General features: G+C 42.3%; 1 protein-coding gene across 11 annotated transcripts in view; it reads right to left on the bottom strand.

Annotated features, from left to right (window-relative positions):
- The window catches only part of Stau2 (staufen double-stranded RNA binding protein 2), a 282,382-nt gene that overhangs the window by 99,169 nt on the left and 161,012 nt on the right, over window positions 1-22,201 (bottom strand). For 10 of the 11 annotated variants that reach the window (XM_052717763.1, XM_052717760.1, XM_052717762.1 and 7 more), the window contains one exon: window positions 17,057-17,364. In XM_052717763.1, the coding sequence (XP_052573723.1) occupies window positions 17,057-17,364 (308 nt within the window). Of the gene's footprint in view, window positions 1-10,474; window positions 10,520-17,056; window positions 17,365-22,201 lie in introns of those variants that run through there. The other variant, XM_052717765.1, reaches the window with a different exon arrangement.

Raw genomic sequence — 22,201 nt, 5'->3', positions numbered from 1 at the left:
GGAAGCCCAGACCTGAAAAGGGCACACAGGAGGAGACACGAGAGAGCACGGAGTGACGTATCTCAGGACACTTAAAACATGCTTGACTCTTACATCCGCTACAACCACACTGGAGCCATGTCTGATTTAGGAGTAACCTATAAAGGTTTAAAGGCTAAACCTTATTAATTCAAATTGCATGTTCTTAGCAAGTATAAAACAGATTTGTTTCATATATCTTGAACTAAGTAAACAGATGCACTTCTATTTCTGTAGAGAGAAGACTTTCATCTAATGATATGTAAATTATCATTTAATGATGTGTCAATTATGAGGACCAACTTGTCACTAGCACACATTACTTTAGCTCTATGCATATATTACACAAATATACATATATACATTAAGTGATATGTAAACTATTACTTAATGATATGGACATGAGGACCAACTTGTCACTAGCACACATTACTTTAGTTCTATGTATGTATTACACAAATATTTATGCAGTTAATTAATTTAAAAGTGAATAAAATGTTTATGAAACTCATTTGGTACTGTGACTTCCTCATAATTTTTAATAATGCAAATATGTATTTTATTACTATTATAGCCTGACTTACATAATAAAATAAAAGATATGACAAGATGTACAATTTTAAGAACAAAGTTAATTAGGAAAGTGTCTGTTACTGACTTACCCTGAAGTTTTGTCCTCAGTCTCTTTTACAACTAAGAACTTAACACCACATCCACTGCTTTGTTCCAAAAATGTAAGCATTTAACATGCTTGGGCACATTCCGGGGCTTTATGTGATGGCAGCCTGTCTCACTCTACATGCAGTATGTTCGTCACACTATCACCTCTAAAGGAGAGGAGGAAGGGACTGAATGGAATCACATCACAAGGGTGGAGACAGAAAGCATATGTTTGGATGAGCTTTCAAAATGACATGTTTGTATTTGGTGTTCAGATCTGTCAGTGACATATAAAGACATAAAAATTATCCGGCAACACAGACGGGTTGTGAGCACTAAGTGACTCTAAGTCAAGTGTCTATCTGGCACAAAGGGAGCTTTCTTCTTTTGTAGGAGGTGCTCATGGTTTGATAAACATGCACACACTAACACACACATGCACACATGTATGCACGCAAACGCACACACGTGTAAGAAGCCATACTAAAATCTACAGGGCTTTGTACAAAATTAATTGTTTCATAAGGAAAATGATTTTCAAAGTCAAGGGAAAACTGTGATTCAAAGGTCCCTAACCTTTGGAGTTTAGCCCATGCAAGCTCTTCACTCAGCAGAGCTAGTTCAGAAGTCTATCGTATTGGGTAGTACTTCAAGAACATGGGTCTCAGAGACAAGACCCTAGAAATCTTTCCATTGCATGTTGATAATATGTCTTTCCATTGTATATTGGTATTATATCTTTCTGTTCTGTTATATAACATCAGAGGAATATGCTACTTTCTACCAGGGAATTGGTATTTTAGAAACACATAGAAATACACTTGTATTTAAAATATAATTACATTTTTAAAACATTCTAAAAAGAACATTTGTGAATTTCTGCTCCCATACCAGGTGAACAGATTTTCTTTCCCTTTCTTGCCTGCTATATACAAGGAGAAAGCTCCAGGTGGTGTATGTGAACCAAGACTTCGGAGAGAGGGAGGCAGAACAAGCAGGGACCTCGGGACTCAAGTGCCAGCACAGGGGTGAGCTTCTGGATTTTCTTTCTGTATTACACACCCTGGACTGGTGAGAGCTACAACCCAACCCGGAAGTGCCAACAGCTATGTCGGGAAGAAGAAAGGAAGGGAGGGAGGGAAGCAAACAAGCCTCGCAAAGCAAACTCTCTCCCCAAAGGGCCAGAAAATAACAACTAACAACACACAGAACTTTAGATAGCATGTGTCCTGCTATCTATCACTGTGGGAAAAATGGGTAACAGGAGAAGTCATTTGGGGAGCTCATGACTTCCAGCCTGTGAGACTCCGAGGAGAGTCAACTCCTCAAATAGGGTGAAAGTAAAAGGCAAGTGGGCATTCAAGACTCTCACCCCATGAGTGACAATGCAGTCCCTGCCTCTCCCGGCACTTCAAGAGAGGCATCCTGGAACATCCCGGAGGGTCAAGTCTTGACCACCACCCAGCTGCACCCAAGCCCCTCCTCCCACCAGGGTGCCAGCCACGTGAACAGTAACAAAGTGGCACCATTTTGGAGGGGGAACCAGAGGAAGGAAGTGGGGTCATTAAGCACATGTCTCTGGGGGTGCTGTTGAGACACCAGCCCCTTTCTCCTCTCTCAACAAGCTTCCCTGTTGTCCTGAGGTGACCAGACCTCTGTCTGCCAGGCTCCAGCCATGACCCACTATGCCACTACAGCTCAGCCCACCCCCAGCGGGGCACTTGAAAACAGGAGTTTCAGGAATACAGTGCTTAAACTCTTGAGCATACAAGAGACCATCACTCACACCAAGGAACAGGATAACCTCAATGTGAGTGAGAAAAGACAAACACCAAATGCCAGCACCAAGACAAGCAGACTTACGTGACAAGTATTTCTAAATGTTTCTGTAATTAATTGCACACACTGAGAACAAGTAGAAGAAAAACAAGTCTGTCCAAACAAATATGAGACAACTCAGTAGATAGGCTTACCATTGAATTGGAAGACTGAACCAATAAAACTTAGAACAAAACCCCACAAACCCTCAATCTGAAAAACAGAAAGAAGACTGGAAAAAAATGATCAGAGTCTTAAGGATCTGTGGGACCACAGGAATAATGGAATAATATGCATACTGTCAGTGTTTCAAACAGGGAAGAGATAACAGGCGGGACTGAAGAAGAATCCTAAAACTCAACTGCTGAAATTTTACCACATTTTGGCAGAAGGCAGGAGCTGACAAGAGAAGAGCAAGTCCCATGGTGTACACCCAAGGGAACCCACAAATGATAAACCCCACTTCCGAGAATTCAAGAGGCAAGCTCTGGGAGCTGTGGGAAGCAACTCTCGACCTACATAAGCAAAGCCCCTCTGGAACAGGGACCATGAAGGCGCAGGCGGCATGGTTTTCAATAGGAAGGATGCCCCTGAGGGGTGAGGAACCCAAAACACTCTCCATGAAAGGGAGCAAGCTTGGCTGGTACAGCTACCCCGAAGCAAAGGTTACAATCAAAAGAAGGGATGACAAAGTAGCCATCCTGGAACTCCACAAAAAGAACAAACACCAAGAGTGACGTGTCGGTGAACACAGCAGGCTCTGCTCCTCCTTGTGAATCTTCTCAACTGCTGGGCCCAGGAAGCAAACGGAGAGCATGTCTGCTGTTTGCCATGTGTCCAGAGGGAATGCTGCAGACAACCCTCAGTGCAGCTGCATTCAGAGCCTTGAGATGGGTGCATCGTTTCTGCGAGAGGCTCACAGAAACACGCACCGCCTCAGCGGGCACGGTGGCACATGTCTATGGTCCCAGCATTTGGGAAGGAGAGGCAAGGAGTCCAGGGTTATCCTTGGCTATACAGCAAAAGGCCAGCCTAGGCTACATGAGAACTTGTCTCAAAAAAGAGAACAAAGCTCCCCACATAGCTTCAAACTAGTTTTCAAAATCATGAAAAATTATCAAAAGAAAACCATTCGAGAACTTTTTTCCTCCCCCCTCAGCCATTACCACCTGAGACAGGTGAGAGCTGGCCATGGGGTCACAAGAATAGGAGAGCCAGCCCTGACCCTCATAGGTGAGCCAGCCCTGAGGGTGTGAGAGCAACAGAGCTGACACTCCCCCCTCACCTGCCATGTGGTGGCATGGGTGACGGAAAGATGTCCTCCCCGCTCCCCCTTGCTACCTGTGGTAGGCGAGAGAGCCCAGGGTCACAAGAGAGAACCAGTCATGCCCCACACCAGCTACAAAACACAGGAGAGCAGGCCCTGCACCCAGCCTGGGCCACACACTAGAGCTGACCTGGTGTGTGTGTTGGGGGGGTGGAGGTGGTAATGGTGCAGGTGAGCCAGGCCCGAGGTCGTGAGAGCAGGAGAGCTGACCCCACTCTACCACTCATATGCCCCCTACAGCAATCAGGAGAGAGGGCCCAGCTCCTTGCCTGAGCAAAACAGTAGAGCTGGCCCTGGTGATGTGAGTGAGAGGGACTTAGACCTGAGGCAGGAGAGCAGGAGAACTGGCCTGCTCCTTGCAGGCTGCATTGTGTGAACTAGTTGAAGTAGTGCTAGAGAGCTCGCCTGGATGAGGAAAAACTGGTGGGCTGACCAACCCAGCTACCACCCAGGCCCAGAACCAGGGCTATGAGTTGGCCCACGCCAGCATCCTCTGAATCTAGGAACTGCTGAGCATCTGAAGGGGGTGAATCTATAGATCTAAAACAGCAGGATCTTCCTGACACAGGACAACAACAGGATATCCAAGAGGAGTCCCAGTGAGAGCCCATTATCATAGTGGGTGTAGCAAAAGCCAGAGGCCTTGGGCCAGACCAATGACTCAAGGCAATGCATGCTCTCAGGTAAAGATGAATGGACTAAAGGGTAAACTGTGTGTCTCAACAGGCCACCCTATGGCTTCCACCACAAGATTCTTCTCATTTTTTGTTTTTGTTTTTTCTTTTAAATTTGGTTTTGTTTTGGGGGAGAGGTTGCAAGGGTAGAGGGCAGATGTGAAGGGATGGGGAGATAAGTGGGATAGGAATGCATGGTGTGAAATCCACAAAGAATCAATAAAAGCAAAAAAAAAACATTTTACAAAATAAGTGATCAATATTCCTCAAAAAGTATCAAGATTATGAAAGACACAAGAATGGTTACTTGATTAGGGGAGCAGGGTTGTAACTAAATACAGTATGAGGTCACACAATGATCCCAGGCCAGAAAGCTGACCTATAGGTTACTCAATATGACTGTGAGAATTATATGACAGTTATATAACGACACCAAACCAGAGATACATATCTACAGTAGGAAAAAGTACTCGTCACCATTTTTACTTTGTTCCCATCATTTACTAATTAAAAAAATGTACACTCATGCTATCCTGCAGCAATATTCACCCAGTGCCAACTCCAGGAGATTTCCCTTTGCAGCATTTCATACAGAAAGTTGATGCAGAACCAAGAGAGACTACTGTCTCAGAAGTCAAAGTCTGAGAAGAAATATAAAGTTTGGAGTGTGAGTCCATCCAGAACTGTGCCTCAGAAAACACACTATTCAGAATAATGTAAGCCAGCCTCTAAAATCCATCACTCCTAACAGCAAGGATGTAATATGGAATTAGAAGATATAGGAAGAGGTAACTCGTACTCAAAAGACTAGAAACTAACCCACACTCCATACTCCTGTCAAGAAAGACAGGGTAGAAAGTCTCTTCAGAGAAGCAGAAACTATGAAAAAGATGCATCTGGAAATTCCAGAAGAGTGTACTGTTCAAAGTGCAAAACCAAACAAACCCCAGAGGATAAATAGTAAACTTCTTTATCACCAGAAATGATTATCTAGTCCAGAATGGAAAAAAAAAACCCATAGTCTCAGGAACCTCAGAGCAATACCTGAGAGGCATGTAAGTAAAGTTGCAGAAGAGAGTAAAGGAAAAAATGGACAGAAAAAGTATTAGAAGAAAACACAGTTAGAATCCCCCAAATGTGCTAAAAGAAATAAATACTCGCATTCACAAGAGATACCCACACAGCTAGATAAACGAGACTCCCAAAGATAAGCAGGTGCGCAGGGCTTGTGCTTCTGAATGAGATCTTAGCTTGAAATGAAGATCTCTGCCAAGTGTTAGTAAGCTAATTATTTCAAGATGAGATCATCTTGGGTTTGGGGTTGACCTTAAAGGAACAAAGACGGCATGGGTACAGAGGCCCAGAGACGGCCGTTCCGAGGCGACTCAGAAATGGTGAGTTTATGCAGCAAGGAGCTTGGGGCCTGCAGCTACAGAACCCAGAAGAAGTCTAGAACAGACTATTCTGAGAACTTCTAGGAAGAGCCATTCCTGCCACCGAGAGCTGAAGTCAGGTCTCCAAATCTTGAAGGAATACATTTCTTTTGTTTAAAACACTGTTAATAGAATAGACTGGATATTGAACATCTTTGTGTATGTATATATATATATATATATATATATATATATATATATATATATTTTTTTTTTTTTCTATACTTTGCTTGATTCCTGTTGGTAAATGCCAAAATTACAAGTTAGTAATTAAAGGGTCAATTCAGTGGAATTTTAAAAAACGTATTGGTAGAATTCTAGCTTTTGTTAATGGAAGGACGGATTATTAAGTCTCTTGCAGGTATCAATGTAAGACTTGGATTTTAAAAATATGTGATGGCTAAATGGATCAAATTCAGGAATAACCAAGTCAGAGTTTCATCTTGAAAGGCCGAAATGCTCATGTAGGAAAAAGTATAATTTTATGTTTATCCTTTGTTTGTGGGCAGTGATGGCCGAGGACAGTCTATTTCCCATAGTCTACAGATGTAAAACTAAAGTCTTGGCAGCTGGAAGAGGCAAGAGAAGGGGTTCAGGGCTGACAGAAGAGCTAGATATTTAAGGAAGAAATCCTAGGAGCAACAGAGCTGTCCAAATGACACAGCCACTATCTGGAATGCAAACTACCCAAACCCTGGCTGACGGCTGGGTTCAGGGTTCAGATGGACCCTAGAGAACACGATGGAAAAGAACACAGAAGATATGAGTGTTGGCCGAGAGTGGTGGGTCTCCAGTCGGCACAGGTCAGATGACAGGAACCTAAGTGAAGGCTTACTATCTTGAAGTATCCGTGGGCTAGCAGATTGACTTGAAATTTAGGGCATAAATCCTGAACACTAGGAGAGGCAAACGAGAATGGGCCCCCAAATCTGGGCATAAATAACCCCCACTACTGGCTTATACCTGTATCACACAGCACAGAGGGAACACAGGGGAAAGCCGCAGGTCCTGAAGGAAAGAACTGGGTGTCGCCCAGGGCATTAGCATGGAGAAGAGAGTTTATGGTTTAGTCCAAGAGACTTAACAGGTTACAAGACCCAAAAAGCAAAGACTCATCTACAAAAGATGATCTGGAGTTCATTTCTCAAATGTAAAGATACTCAGGAACAGGCCAGAGAGGGAGGGGTACTGCTAGCATACTTTCTTAGAGGACATGCTGGTGCTGTATACTGCCTTGTAAGCTAATTGGGGAAAAAAACAGACACATATTTAAGATACAGTTTTAAAAATAAAAATCAAAAAGTCTTTGAGAATTTAGGTGGTGAAGGATTTCTTAGATAAGACCAAATAGGCAAAATCCACTGCTGGTGTAGCAGGGGGCGTGGAGGGGGCAATGAAAGATTTTTTATCTCATCAACACAGAAGACTTTTTCAAAAGATCACATTAATGAAAAGATGGGTCAGAGGCAGGCACATTTATATTAGGCACCTTTGTGTAACATCAATGCAAATGTGACTGTATTCAGTATCCGAGGAACCCTTGTAACTCAGTAATAAGAAAAGCACAATTAAGCAGGTTGGTGGTGGTGCATGCCTTTAATCCTAGCACTTAGGAGGCAGAGGCAGATGGATCTCTGAGTTCGAGGCCAGCCTGGTCTTTGGAGCAAGTTCCAGGGTAACCAAGGCTACATAGAGAAACCCTGCCTCAAAAAACAAAAAAACAAAACACATCACAATTTGAAACAGTGACTGCAGGTACTTTGCAAATGGCCAGTGAACCGACGGGGGTGTGGCCACCGGCCATTCCCCATACTCCAGTGGATGACCCCACACCACACACATCAGCACACTAACTGAACTTGGTGTGTGTGCAGGGAATATCACTTAGGGTTGTACTTGAAAAAAGAAAAAAGAAGACAGGAGGCTGATGGGAGGATGTGCATGGGCCTCAGGGGCAGTTAGAAGGGAGAGATGGGGGTTGGGTATGATCACATTTCATTGTAGACACCATGAAACTCTGGAAGAATATATTTAAAATTAAAAGAATTAGATAGGTGATAGTGAACTACACAAAGGATGTGAATGGCACAGGAGCACACCCTCAACAGAGTAACTGTGGTTAGAAAGACCAAGCAGAGCAGCAGCCGGACCCCGACACTGCTGTGGGGCACAACGCTGAAGAAGAATCAGTGCTCTCAATAAAAGGATGTGTACACTAACTGTATGAGCCACCAATTCCACTCTGTGCTGTTTGCCCAAGGGAAACGGAAACTGTATAAACTCCTGCATATAAATGTTCATAAATCTCATTATTCATAACAGTGCCAAACTTTTAACAACCCAAATGTCCACCAACATGTAAACTCGTAGACCATTTTTGGTATACAGTCATACAATGGACTAGTACTCAGCAACGAAAAGGAGCAAAGTGCCAACTCACAACACAACGATGCATCTGGCATTATGGGTAGGAGACAGGCCAAAGCTCCGAATCTATTTATATAAAACCAGACAACCTCAGAGCCACAAAGGATCCTATAGCTGTCTAGAGCTCGGAAGGCTAGGGGGAGCCTGTGGCACAGAGGCACAAGCGCGTGCTTCACAGTAGCGGGATCTGCAGTGCTGTGGTTGTAGCCATTTTAAAAAGGAACCAGACTCTACAACTAAAACGAGCAGACTTTACTGTACGTACGCTGTTTCTCAATAGCGCTGATGAAAACATTTAGAAAGTGCAGTTATGGTTATTACAGCTGGAGTCGAGTCATTATTTGCATCTGTCCCATTTCCAAACAAGTAAGCTGACTTTAGTAGCCATACCTCTGTGACTTCCTTCCTCTCCACCTGGGCTCCACCCTCCACACACTCCTATTCATTACAGGACAGGAACTCCGACGGCTATGTCCACGCGACATGCTCAGTGTCACATGCTCTGCTGGCTGGTCTGGCGGTAGAGGCTCCGAACGCACTGGTTATGGCAATGACCCAATGGATCTCTTACGTGTTAGAGTTCACCAGCAAGCTGTCAGGACTTGGCCACTCTCCACAGCTAACTGTTTGCCCCCATGGACCCAGTTCCATCTATGTAGTGACGACTCAGATCTGCGCGTTTGATCTGCTATCACCCATCTAGGATCACTACTGGACAACTCCAGTTGAATGTCCCACAGGCAACAAAAACTGCACAGGTATAAAAATGAGACCCCCGTTTCCTCTCTGCTTCTTCATCTTATCACAGTGAAAGGAAAACCTTGCCTACCACACTCACTCATAACACCATCAGATGGTCACTACTGACATGTCAACACATGTAACTCTTGCTTTGAAGTCAGCACAAGAGACTGCTGAGTGTTCTCAGATATATCTGAGCACACTGTACCATAACCTCATCCTGTTATGCCCACTAGTGCTATTATAATTCAAACTTTGCTATTTCTCTTAGATTCGTAAATAAAAAAAAAAACAACAACCCTCAACTGGTCTTTTTCTGACTGTTGGCATTTGCTTACAATGTGTCTAGGATGATCTTTCTGCAAATCAATCATATCTGGTGAACTTCTAACAAAACACACGCATCATTCAGCTTCCCCATTGGCCGTGTCCACCCTTCTAAGCACAAGGCCACTTATGCCTTTAGTACTTTGCCTCTTCTGCCTGCAGCTGCTTTTATTCTTAGCCACCTTAAGTTCCTATGCTCTCTTGAAAACTTAACCCAATGTCTCCAGTGTTATGATTCTTTCCTAATTCCTTCAGTTAACTGATCATTCCCATTCACAATTCTTGACATAGTTCACATCTCAATTTAAACCTTACCAGGTCACGTTGATGATGACACTTATCAATTCGGTGGGGACAGAGATTACATAACTTCATGCAGCAGACTGCAGATTCTTAACAACTTTTATCCAATTGTATAATGTTTGAACTCTGTGACAGTGGTCCCTGGCTTTCTGTATAGGTTTGACTTACCCATCAGTCCCCTCCTTAACCACCATTTCTGTACTCAGTGCTTTATTTGTCCAGAGTGGCTACACAAGCGCTTGCTTCCTGTCCTCTGCTCCACCACTTCCAGTGTTCAGTGAGATCAAATTTTATAGTCAGATTAAGCCTGTGTCTACCTCATTCTTCACATACAAACTAAAGGAATGGACGTTTGTCACATACTATCTACTACCTCTTTATCCATAGTGAGAGTTCAAACTGTGAGCTTAATGTCATTTTCCAGAAGGAGTCTTTGTTTCCCAAAATATTCCAATCAATAAACTTGGTTCAAGATTTTGCTTATACTTATAAAAGGATAGTACTGTACATAGTTACATTTTTCCAATACCCATTTTCTGAGAGTTAAGTATTTTTGTTACATTTATTTATTTAATATGTGTGTGTGTGCAGGTGCGTGTGCCATCATGGCAGGTATGTGGAGGACAGAGGACAAGTTGCAAGAGTTAGCTGTCTCCTTCCACCAGTGGATCCTGAGACTTGAACTCAGGCTGTCAGTCTTGGCAGCAAGTGTCTTTACCCAGTGAGCCATCTCTTCACTCCGAAATCTTTTGTTGATGTAGTCATATTAAGGTGGTAGAACTTTCTAGAGCCTAAAATATGCCAAGATTTAAAATATAATCACAATTAGGAAAGTAATTTATTATATTACTAATATGATATTTACCCTGAACAGCCTTAAATATTTGCATATAATTTGTTTTGTTTGAGACAAGGTTTCTCTGTGTAGCCCTTGCTGTCCCAGAACTAGTTCTGTAGACCAGGCTGGTCTTGAACTCACAGAGGTTTCTCAAGCTCTGGGATCAAAGGCATGAACCACCACTTATTTTAGAACAAAACCCAAATTCCCTTTCTGCTCAAAACAGTCAGAATTTTTAGATGGTTCAGACCAGTTGTGCAAAGTTAAGGCTAGAAATGAAGCTATTCATCATTGACCTCTGGTTAAAACAAACTAGTATCCACAGACCACAGGCCACCATCACACACCACCCGTACTACAGGGACCAGCCTTCAAACACCATGCAAGTATTATGGTTTAAAATAAAAAAAAAAAAAAGCAAACAACAACAAAAGATTTCCAAGCACAAATGTGCCAGCCACTTTGACATAATGTACATAATGCCTATATCAATGAACACTATAAGCCAGTCCATAAATATTAGTTTCCTTCCCTTGTTTTTCCTTGTGTCTCCTAAATAGTCACATACCCCCAAGTATTAAGGTGGGTAGTTTGGGAGTTTTCTGAGTTTCAAGAATCTTTTATATTCATTATTCCACAGAGCATTTTCTTTCTTTTGTGGAGGCTGGCGAGATGGTAAAGACACATGCAGCTAAGCTTGATGACCTGAGTTCAATTCCTGGAATTCACATGATGGAAGGAGAGAAAGGAGATTCTTCTGACTTCCACATGCACACACAATCATACACACATAAAACCACCCTCACCAACCAACCAGTCAACCAACCAGCCCACAAACCAATCAACTAGCCAACCAACCAACCAGTCAATCAATACTGCTGTGGGATGTTCTGTATGGCAAATGTGTTGCTGATTAGTCAATAAATAAAACACTGATTGGCCATTGGCTAGGCAGGAAGTGTAGGCGGGACAAGGAGGAGAATAAAGCTGGGAAGTGGAAGGCTGAGTCAGAGAGACACTGCCAGCCGCCATGATGACAAACAGCATGTGAAGATGCCGGTAAGCCACAAGCCATGTGGCAAGGTATAGATTAATGGAAATGGATTAATTTAAGCTGTAAGAACAGTTAGTAAGAAGCCTGCCACGGCCACACAGTTTGTAACCAATATAAGTCTCTGTGTTTACTTGGTCGGGTCTGACGGCTATGGGACTGGCAGGTGAGAGAAATTTGTCCTGACTGTGGGCCAGGCAGGAAAACTCTAGCAACACAATACAATATAAATAAAGAGTTTCCTGGGGGAGGAGAGAACAACCTATATGGAAATTTAGGCATCTTTAGACAGCACTGAATTTTGGAAAAAAGGGCAACATTGGAATCATTCAACATGACATGGCTGCCAGCCCCAAAATGGGTGCTATAATTAATCTTATGTCACTGGGTAAAAAAAAATCCACATCATTGTCAATCTTTCTACCAAAAAAAAATACAATCCACATTAAAATAAAAAACACATTTTCCTTCAAATATTTCATCTTCAAATAATTCCAGATAGCAAAATCTTCATGTTGAGTTGAAATGTCTTCTGACAAATACCCAGGTCCCAGACTGTTTGGCTTAGGGAGGCTGCCTGGTGACAGCCATTTTGTCCTGCGCCCGTCACTATTTCAGGCGGATGCCGAGGTTCCTGTGAGGCAAAGGACTCTACCTTACTTGCATACTAGTTTTCCTCTGAAATATCTTCTATGCCTCACTATGTACATGTTGGTGCAGAAAGGTTCAAGATGAGTGTCTTTGCCTTTAGAGTTCTGAAACACTAAATGCTTCTCTATGCTTTTTATGTGGGAAAACGTAGCACATCATACTTTACTCTCAAAGTTTATACAAATGATACCATTTAATACATATATTACAGCTATTTAGAATTAGGGTCAGTTTTGAACAATGGAGTACAATACTATGGACTGCTTTACCCAAGACCTTGTTTCTTACCTGTATAACTGGTACTCATCAAAGTATGTTTTCTTATATACACCAGGATTTCTTTCTTCAAACATGGGATTCTTCTTTACAGTCTTTTCCATTTCAGTAAAGTGAGGTGATCTATAAGCCCTTTTTATCGAATAGTTATATGGTGTGTAGTTTGAGAACTTCAGGGGGGTTAGCCAGCACAGGTCTAACAGTATCTGACAGAGTAAGTCAAACTGCATGAACTTAAGTTCCCCAAAGAATACTCCTGAGTTTTAGGGTCACTGCAGGAAGACCAAATACATACCTCATTTTTCGAGTCTTTGGAAAGCAGCTGAGGTTAAACCCAAGAGGTGCTTTCAAAGAGTAAATGGAAACCACAGCAGTGTATGCTAAGCCCAGGTCAGAACCACAGGTGCATCCTTCTTGCCACTCTGGATTGTGACATGCATCATAGCTTAGATGAGAACATGAACTCAGACGCAACACAGTAAAGGCTATGTTGCAAGGAGAATGTAAAATGGGAGATGTAAGATGGGGGATGTAAAATGGGGGCACATTTCTATGTAGAGTGTAGATGAACGGCTTCTTTCTCCATATTCTATTTGCAAAACTGTACTTTTATTGTCCATTTAAAAACACATACCCCATTCTTAAAAAACTAACACTTCCACCACCACCACCAAGAATATCCCACTGTAAACAGTCACTCTGAAGTGGATTCTGAAGTATCTGGTGTGGAGAATGATTCTGAGGGAGCCTAGTCTCTCCCACCTGTCTGTGCCTGCATCACGGTGTGACCTGCACTCACATCAGACTACCACAAGTAAACACCAAAAAGCCTGGACCATCATGGTGAACTCAAAGCTGCTAACTTCTTAAGAAAGGCAGATGAAACGTATTAAGTGTGAGTTTTATCTGAAAGCAAAGCTTCCTGTTTAAGTACATATTCTCCTTTTGCTAGAAATGGCATCACTATCTAAAACTCCCATTTTGGAAAATAAACTAATATAGTTTAACTGAAACACCAATTAAGTGCTTCCTTATATCACTTATGTGAGGAATAAAATGATAAATTTTATTCTAAAGGAATCATAAATGATACCATTCTGTGAATGGTGATCACATTACAGATAAGAGAAAACTGAAATTAAATATATCCAGGAAAAAAATTTATTAAAATTATTCATTTTCATTTTGAAGTTAAATTTTCCTAATGACTCCTTTAAATAAGCAACTGATCATTCTACTATTTATGAGTAATGTGAGAATAGAAAAGCATAGTAAAGGTCAAAACTTTAGAAGAATGCAAAGTATAATATAAGCAAAATCTTCTACTTCAGCTCCAATGCACAGTATCCCAGCCATCGTTGTCATAATTTTCCTTACAACACTGAATAATTTTGAAACAGTGTGGCACTGTAACTAAAGACCAGCAAGGTTTACGAGAAACTCTGCAACACTATGACTGAATTATAACTTTGACTTATTTTTCTCAAATGTGTAGGGGTTATAGATGCAGACTGGTTACGGCAGACAACATCTGGGGTGCACAAATCATTGACATACATATTTTTCTAAAAAGGATATATCTACAAGAATGCTCAGGTTTTAAAAAGATAATTAAAATCTACTTAATAAAACTTCAGAGAAAAAAGTACTCATTTATGAAAGGATTCAAAAGTCAAATTTCTAAAATACTGAAAATCTTTTGGTGGTAGGAGCTAGAAAGACGGCTAGGCAGTTAAGAGCAGATTGTTCTTGTAAAAGTTCCCAGCACTCACCTGTGACCCAGCTCTAGAGGACCTGGGGTCTCTGGCCTCCAAGAGAACATGCATCACACACACACACACACACACACACACACACACACACACACACACACACACACACACGTGTCAAAATAAAACTTAAAAATCTTTAGTGGGAATTCCTGAGAATAAAGGGTGACTAGGAATGTGTGAATGTCAGTCACACTCTGCTCTATGAAATCAGTTGTGTGAAGAACATTCACTGTGTAATAATTGTAGTTATTTTATACATTTAAACAGAAGGGTGTGAACCTAATACCCACATTTGCCTGAGCAAATCAGCTTTTTGCCACTTGTAAATTTCAAGTAAAGACTGGGAAGTGGAAATAAAATGAAGTCAAAGCAACCTTTTCCCAGACTCAAGTGTCTTCACCTGGCAATACGACATAACTCACATGCACAGTAGCTTGCTGAGGTGTAACTCAGACTGTGATGGGCAAGGGGAGGCCCAAGGGGAATCTGCACAGCTCTGTAGGAATGACAACTGTTCAGTGTGGATGAAATGGAAAGGTACTGGCCTAGGAACAAAGACAACAATTTATTGTTTTTCAAGTTCCAGAATAAAAGTAACAGAAGGACATTCCATCTCTAACAAGCTGGTCTTACAATTTCTAGCTACAGTCTAATTCAATCACGTAAGAAACAAAAATTCTGTATGATTTTCTACCTGAGGAAATTATCCCAAAAGAAATATGCTTTAATACTCTTAACCACAAAGAGCCTTCCACATCGGCACGATGATGGGAATTCACGTGACACACTGAAGTCCACTTCCCAAAGAGACCGCTGTGCGGCTGGCAGGCTGAGATCCACAGGCAGCACGACCCACTCAAGTGAAGAAGCCCGGTGACATTTAAAAACCAGCTGCTTATAGTCGCTAATATGTAAAAATCATGGTACACAGATCTGGAAATGTTTAACTTGCCCATAAACAAGAGCATATTACCTCAGCACAAGCTTTTAAGAGCAGCCTAAACAGCCAGCCCAGCCAGGGGGGTAGCAGACCCCATGTTGGTTAAAGTGAAGATCGGATAAAAATTATAGCCATTATCATTGCCAAGAACTAATGAAGAACGAACTTAAAAACTTCATTTCTTCTGGCAGCAAAATCATATCTGTTGTTCTACAACCAAGGAAAACTCAACTCCGAGCTGAATGCAACTTGTGCTGTGTGTACAGAGATGGAGTGCCACTCACAGACATTTCTAAAGGACTACATTTATGAATGAGCAGTGGGTTTCTTTTCATCACAGTTTATTGTAATTTATCCTATGTAGATTACTGGTAGAACTAAGTATCAGTCTAGTACTTTAACTATATGAATCAAAGCCTTTTGTTTAAACAGTGATTTATTGTAATTCTTAAAGTAAACAACAAATTCTAAAATTATAACTCAAAATTAAGCATTTAAATTTCAGATGACAGAGTCAGTAATTGGTAACATCTTCTTCAACTTGATATTAATAGTCTGATTTAAAAACACTAGCAACTACCTGGCAATAGAGTTGAAAGAATCAGAAGGGATCTGTGAAGTAAGAAACCAAACCAAACATGCAAAATACTCCCAACACATGGTCTTCTTTCCCATTAGACAACTGACCCCGTGAAACGTTATAATACATGATCATTCTACACAGTACACATCTTCTAGAACATTTCTACAGGAAATTACAGGGTTTGGTCTTGAGGGGGGAGGCTAAGATGGAGAGGGGTGAGACTGTGAAATGTAGGGAGCCATATCTTCCTACACGAAGGCAAGCTGCAGTTTTATCCAGCTGACTGGCAGTTAACATTTCAGTACACAGCTTTCAAGGCAACTAAGAACCAGCACACATGAACTCCCTTCCCACAGTTGACAATTCTTTGAAAAGGGTTCATATAGATATAAAGGAGTGTTGTTGTTGTGTGTTTTCCTCCAAAAGGGGACAGATAAATAGAGGAGAAGCTTCATCCCCAAATCCGTACATACAATTCAGCTGTGTGCTGGTTTGAGATCACCACAAGACAGCTGTTGTACCACCAGAGGTAGATGCTTCTCCACCTCTCTGGCTCAGCACATGATCCAATACAACAGACCCTCATTATTATACCTCACACAACTAGAAAGCATTCCATTGCTGTCAGTGCCGTGTTTAATGAATCCTAAGGTAACAGACTTCCAGGATGCTGAACCTTACAAATGTACCTACATTATTACGAGCTGCAGCATGACAAATTCAAAACTGCTATTAAATCAAATCATCAGCAGAAAAACTCAACTGTAATTGTAAAAAGCGGGACAGTGATGTAAACACTAACGCCAAGTGTCTCGAGGAGAACTCGGTTTGTGGAAAACACAGTGAGGAGACAGGTGCACCCAATCAAGACCACCTGGGAGACAGGACAGAGGAGGAAGGCAGGGCTGGAGGGATGGATGGAGAGGGAGAGGAGGGGGAGAGAAAGGGAGTGAGAGGGGAGAGCGTGAGTGAGAGTATAAATGTAAAGATGACTATGAAGAGAGCCAGGCAGCAGCAGAACTACTGGACAGAAGAGAGAAAGCAAGGCATGTGCTACGGCTCTCTTTTTCCTGTCTTCTGGGTTCCTAAGTAATTTACAATGTAAGTAGCATGGAGGCCACATTAGCAGGCCAGAATGAGCCTTGTGATGCACAGAAATGAAGGATTTGGGGCTAATGGGTTCTTTTATTTTCTTTTTGTTTTCTTTTCAATCATACCTGAAAGCCTTGAATCCTTGCTAAATATTCCAGTTGTTTTGAAGGCTGTACTGGAGAACAAGGGGGGGTAGGAGAACTTCCTTTTAAACCTATGGCTTCAGCTGTAGGAGATGTTCCATTCATAAGGAGTTCCCTGGCAACTGTGGCTGAACTAGTCGATGAGGGAGACATACTGAAGAAAGAACTTGAAGGTTGGTTCATATCTTTGGGTGACAAGTAGCCTAGAGTCGTGCCAGAGGTCACTCTGTGGCGGCTGGCTTCCATCTCTTGATAAACATCAGGAGAGAGATGAAGAATTCCTTTTGGAGCTATGAATGAAATAAAGGCACGGTGTTAATGCACTTAAAAGAATTCAAACAGAAACACACTGTAGCACTGTTAAGTCAATGGCTTCCTTTGCTGTAGTGACGCAGGAATGAGAAACTGCCCGCCCACCAAGCCTCTTCCTCACGCCTGGGGAGGAGGCTGCAGCACGTATTCAGGGAACACTGGGTATAAAGTTGAAGGGGGAGAAGCCTGGGAATGGGCACCATCTTCATCCTGAAGCTCAGTAGTGTGCACCTCATATGAGAGAGGAAACACCCTCAACGTGCCTCAGTTGAGGCAAAGGAGACAAATGACAGCAGCTTCAGTCCAAACACCAGCTTCAGAGACACAAACCCAACCACCAGTGGCCTGCTGGTCCTCTACTCCTCGATGCCCATCCCACAGACACTGAAGTGATTGTTTTTTTCAAGAGTTTACTTTTCCCCCAACATTTATGTGGGAATTTCACACAACACACCCCATCACACTCAATTTCCATTCCTCCGAAGTCCACCTACCTACCAACCTCTGTCCCCTCCCAAAAAAGAAAAAGAGAAAAGAAAAAAATACACTAGTCCAATTTGTGTTGCCCATATACTCACTGGAGCATGCTCAATTCCCTAGTGGCCAGCCCCTTAAAGAAAACTGAGTCCTTCCCCATCCCGTGCCCCCAGAAGCCATCAACTGTGAAGAGCTACACTTCACATTCCTGTCACAATTTTGAAGGACTCTCTTCAACGGCTTCCTGTCTAGACTGTTTCTTTTGGGGGTGGGGTGGGGGAGGTTGTCACAGAAACCTTCAATGTCTCCAATTCTCAATTATGAGTCTGTGGTCATCAATACCATTGCAAAGAAGCTTCCCTGTCCATAACAGCCAGCAGGAGCACGGATCATGGACTTCTACATGGTTTCCAGTGGCAGCACACACCAAGAACCTCAACATGGTCCCCAGTGACACCATGGAACATGGACCCCAACATGGCCTCCAGCAGCAGGATGGACCATGATACCAACATGGCCTTAGGTGGCAGCACAGCAGATCCCTCAGAGCTGCTGAGAGTTCCCACGGGTGCTGCAGCTGACATCTTGAATGCAAACTCCTTTCACTTTAAGTTATATGTATGTGTGTGGAAGGGGGCAGAAAGGGTGTTGGGTCCCTAGACCTGTAGTTACAGGCACTCGTGAGCCACCTGATGTGGGTGCTGGGAACGTAACTCAGGTCTTCCACAAGAGCACTAAACGCTTTAAACCGCTGAGTCATCTCTCCAGACATGAAAGCTTTTCAACTGTTAGCTCTGGGTTAGGCTAGAAGCAGCTATTATAGCCTTCACCTTTGTCTCTTCTCTGTGGGCCTGGGTGGCTGAGTACACCACATCCATTAGCATTCTCAGACAGGCTAAACAGGGATCAATCATCTGAACAGGCTCCGAACAGGTGAACTCTAAGAACAATGCCATAGGCTAGAAATATAGTACACAGATACTGAATTTTTCCTATCACTCTAGGTACAGCTAGTGCCACACGGCTATTTTCATGCTTGCCTGGGGTTCAGGAACCTCTCTGACTAGTTTCTAGATCTTTCATCAACGGATATACCCATGTACATAAGAAGGGTGCAGGGCTTCACAGACTGCTATCCTTCTCCTCCTTCCGCCATGCACTCACCGGCTCCCCATCACTGACACTACAGTATTTAAACTCGTTCAGATGACACAGGAAGCCCTTCTGACTCCTTACCACTCCGTTCTGGCCTACCAAATTCTTTATGAAGAGCCTACACCCCAGACACACTTTCTGATTGTCCAGGCTGATAACACACACATGTACACACATACTTATACACATTCTCCTCCGCTCCCTCACTGTTCCTAACTTTAATTCTAACTGGTGTGTTCTGGACAGTGTGCCAATAATACTGTCTGACTTGAAGTCACTGACAGCTTGTTAGGGCAAGAAAATGAAAACAGATCATACAAATGTAGTATGTATCTCACTAGGTACAGGAGTGAGGAGAGAGCTAAGGCGGATGGACAGTATGGACACGGGAAGGGCCTAGAGAGTCTGTGCTGCAAGAAACCTCCAACAGTGTCTAACGGGTTCTCACTACCAGGATGTAGAGAGTGTGGGAGCTGCAAGAGCAAAGGCAGGGTTCCTGTATCCTGATTCCAAAGGCACAACAAAGCTCTGTGCTTTCACACAACGACACTAGCTTAAAAGATCTACTCAATTTTATAGTGTTCTTTATACCTTTGTGTTAGTTTTCAAGTTCTATACATTAATAAGTATAGTATTTTTTAATTCTAAAAAAATTTTAATTTCAAAAATTTGAAGAAAAAAAGGAACTGGGAAAAATACAGAAAAATCTCCATAACCAGCAGAAGATAAATCGATTGCTTTAAAGATGTTTTTAGTCCTTTGCATCTACATATTTTTTACTTGTTGTAACTTCAAGAGAAATAAAAATCCAAGACTCTACATGACTTCTGTTGTTTACACAATAACACTTCTGTACTAAGTTTAAAACATGGCGTTTTGGTTATATGAACTGTTGTGTTGAAAGCAGTTCCAGGGTTAGGGTTGGGAAACCAGGTTGGAAAGCTCTTCCCAGTGCACAGAGGTCTGCGCTTAACCCCAGTACTACATTAAAAAAATCTACACGGCTGCCCACTGAACTGGTTTCCAATTTTGACAACTGTAGACATAATGATGAACATTCTTGGAGTTAAATCCCTGTTCATCTATTTCCTTTAAGTGGAAATAGAATTCTAACTCAAAGGATATGCATTTTAGATTCTTTTTTATTTTGCATTACTGGTGTCCTCCCAATAAACTGTACTAACTTCACATTCCCACAGAAATATTTGAACGTGTCATATTTCCTATTTTGGATTGGATATTATACTTGAAGACCACTGCCATTTATTAATGGTGACAGAGGGCAGGTCAGTGGTTGCCTGGGAACGGAGCCGGCAAGAGTGGCAATCTACAAAAGGGCCTGAGGAAACTTTGGGGGAGGTAGAAGTGTTCACTTCACAGGCTTACAAACATGTCAAAAGGGATCAAAGTGCACCTGCCACATGCACTTTATCATACTTCATTAAAAATAGGAAAACAGTTTCCAACTTGATAAGTGAAATGTTACTATTCCTCCATCTTTTCACTATCTATATGCACACTATATATAATTCTTATTTAAATAATTTAAACTCTATAACTCTAAATTATATACTTAGTTCAGTAAGTCAAGAAACAAGGGAATTGGGGAGTAGATCTTGGATCATATTCAAAGAGAAATGAATATGATCAACGCACACTGTATAACTTCTCAAAGAACTAACAAAAATGAATAAATTCAAAATAAAAAAAGAAAGCCATCAAGAAAGTTAACATCATTACTTCAGACTGAAGATTTCTTAATTTTGCTTTTAGACAGGATCCCTCTATGTGTCCCTGGCTGGCCCCAAGGGTCAGCCAACCTGCCGCTGCCCACTGAACACTGGGATTACAGGTGTATCTATCTGCCCCGGCTTCCGGGGTGTTATTACAGGGCTGTTCTCCAAGAGCAGCACAGCAGATAATAAAGATGCTCTCAATCCTCACAGCAGCAACTCAGTGGCAGCATGCCACTGCAGTTAGGGTTTCCCACCACACGGCAAAGTCTAAGCAGAGTCCGTTCTTTCTAGAGTCCACCAAAAAGGCAGCTGCAGACATGTGAATCTATGTAATTGGTAATCACTTTCTGAGTGATTTTCAACTTGAACACTGGGAACTATAGAGATCAATCAAATTTAATTTTTTTCATGCTGTAAAATTAAGCTGCTTTTCAATAATATAATGACTCAAAATATAATCAAATAAGAATTTAAGATATGTACACTTAAGGATCTTTAACTTGTCATTTAGGTTTCCCAGAAAACTGTATTTACATTTCTATTGGGATAAACTAAACACACTTCTGCCAAAACAGAGTCCAGTTGTTCTAAACAGTCACTACCATTGTACAGCATTCAACTGTTCTATTTTGGATATGCTTTTTTTTCAATGTAACCACCCTAGGTCTGGACCTTCTCTGAACTCAGTTTTGCTTGTGGACCTCAACTAAACATCATGTTTACCTGCTGGGGCTTGTCACAGTCCACTGTATTGACCCTTTATTTACAGAGGTCCTGAACCCATTCTCCCACCATCTGTCTTGTGTTCCTGATCTTGCCTTTGATACTCCCACTGTGGGACTTTCTGAATGTGACCACTGTGCACAGCTACCCTGTGGATACAATACTGGCACTGTTCTCGTGGTTCACTAGCATTACTTAACTCCCACAACCACCAGGAGATGAGAAACTGTTGTCGGGCAAACTCAGTCAAGGTTACCTGGATGTGGTGGTCTGAATGAGAATGCCCCCAGGCCCACGCTCACATATTTGAATGCTTTGTCCCCAGCTGGTAGAACTGTTTGGAAAGGTTAGGAGGTGTGGCTTTCTTGGAAGAGATGTGTCATTGGGGGTGGGGTTGAGGTTTCAATAGCTCATGCCATTCCCATTTAGGTCTCGGTCGGTCTCTCGGTCTCTCGGTCTCTCGGTGTCTCTCTCTCTCTCTCTCTCTCTCTCTCTCTCTCTCTCTCTCTCTCTCTCTCTCTCTCCCTGCCCTTTATCTGTGGATCAAATGTAACCTCTTAGCCAATGCTCCAGTCCCATGCCTGTCTGCCTGACTGCCTGCCCGCCACCATGCTCCCTGTCATGTTGGTCCTGGTCGCACCCTCTGAAACTATAAATTGCCTTGGTCATGGTGTCTCCTCAATAGAAAATTAACTATGCAATAGAAAAGTAACTATGACACTGA

The sequence above is a fragment of the Peromyscus californicus genome, unplaced genomic scaffold (assembly GCF_007827085.1).
Source record: "Peromyscus californicus insignis strain IS unplaced genomic scaffold, ASM782708v3 Scaffold_5__1_contigs__length_169319896, whole genome shotgun sequence".
Taxonomy (NCBI): domain Eukaryota; kingdom Metazoa; phylum Chordata; class Mammalia; order Rodentia; family Cricetidae; genus Peromyscus; species Peromyscus californicus.
This window is presented reverse-complemented; position numbering and strand designations above follow the sequence as displayed.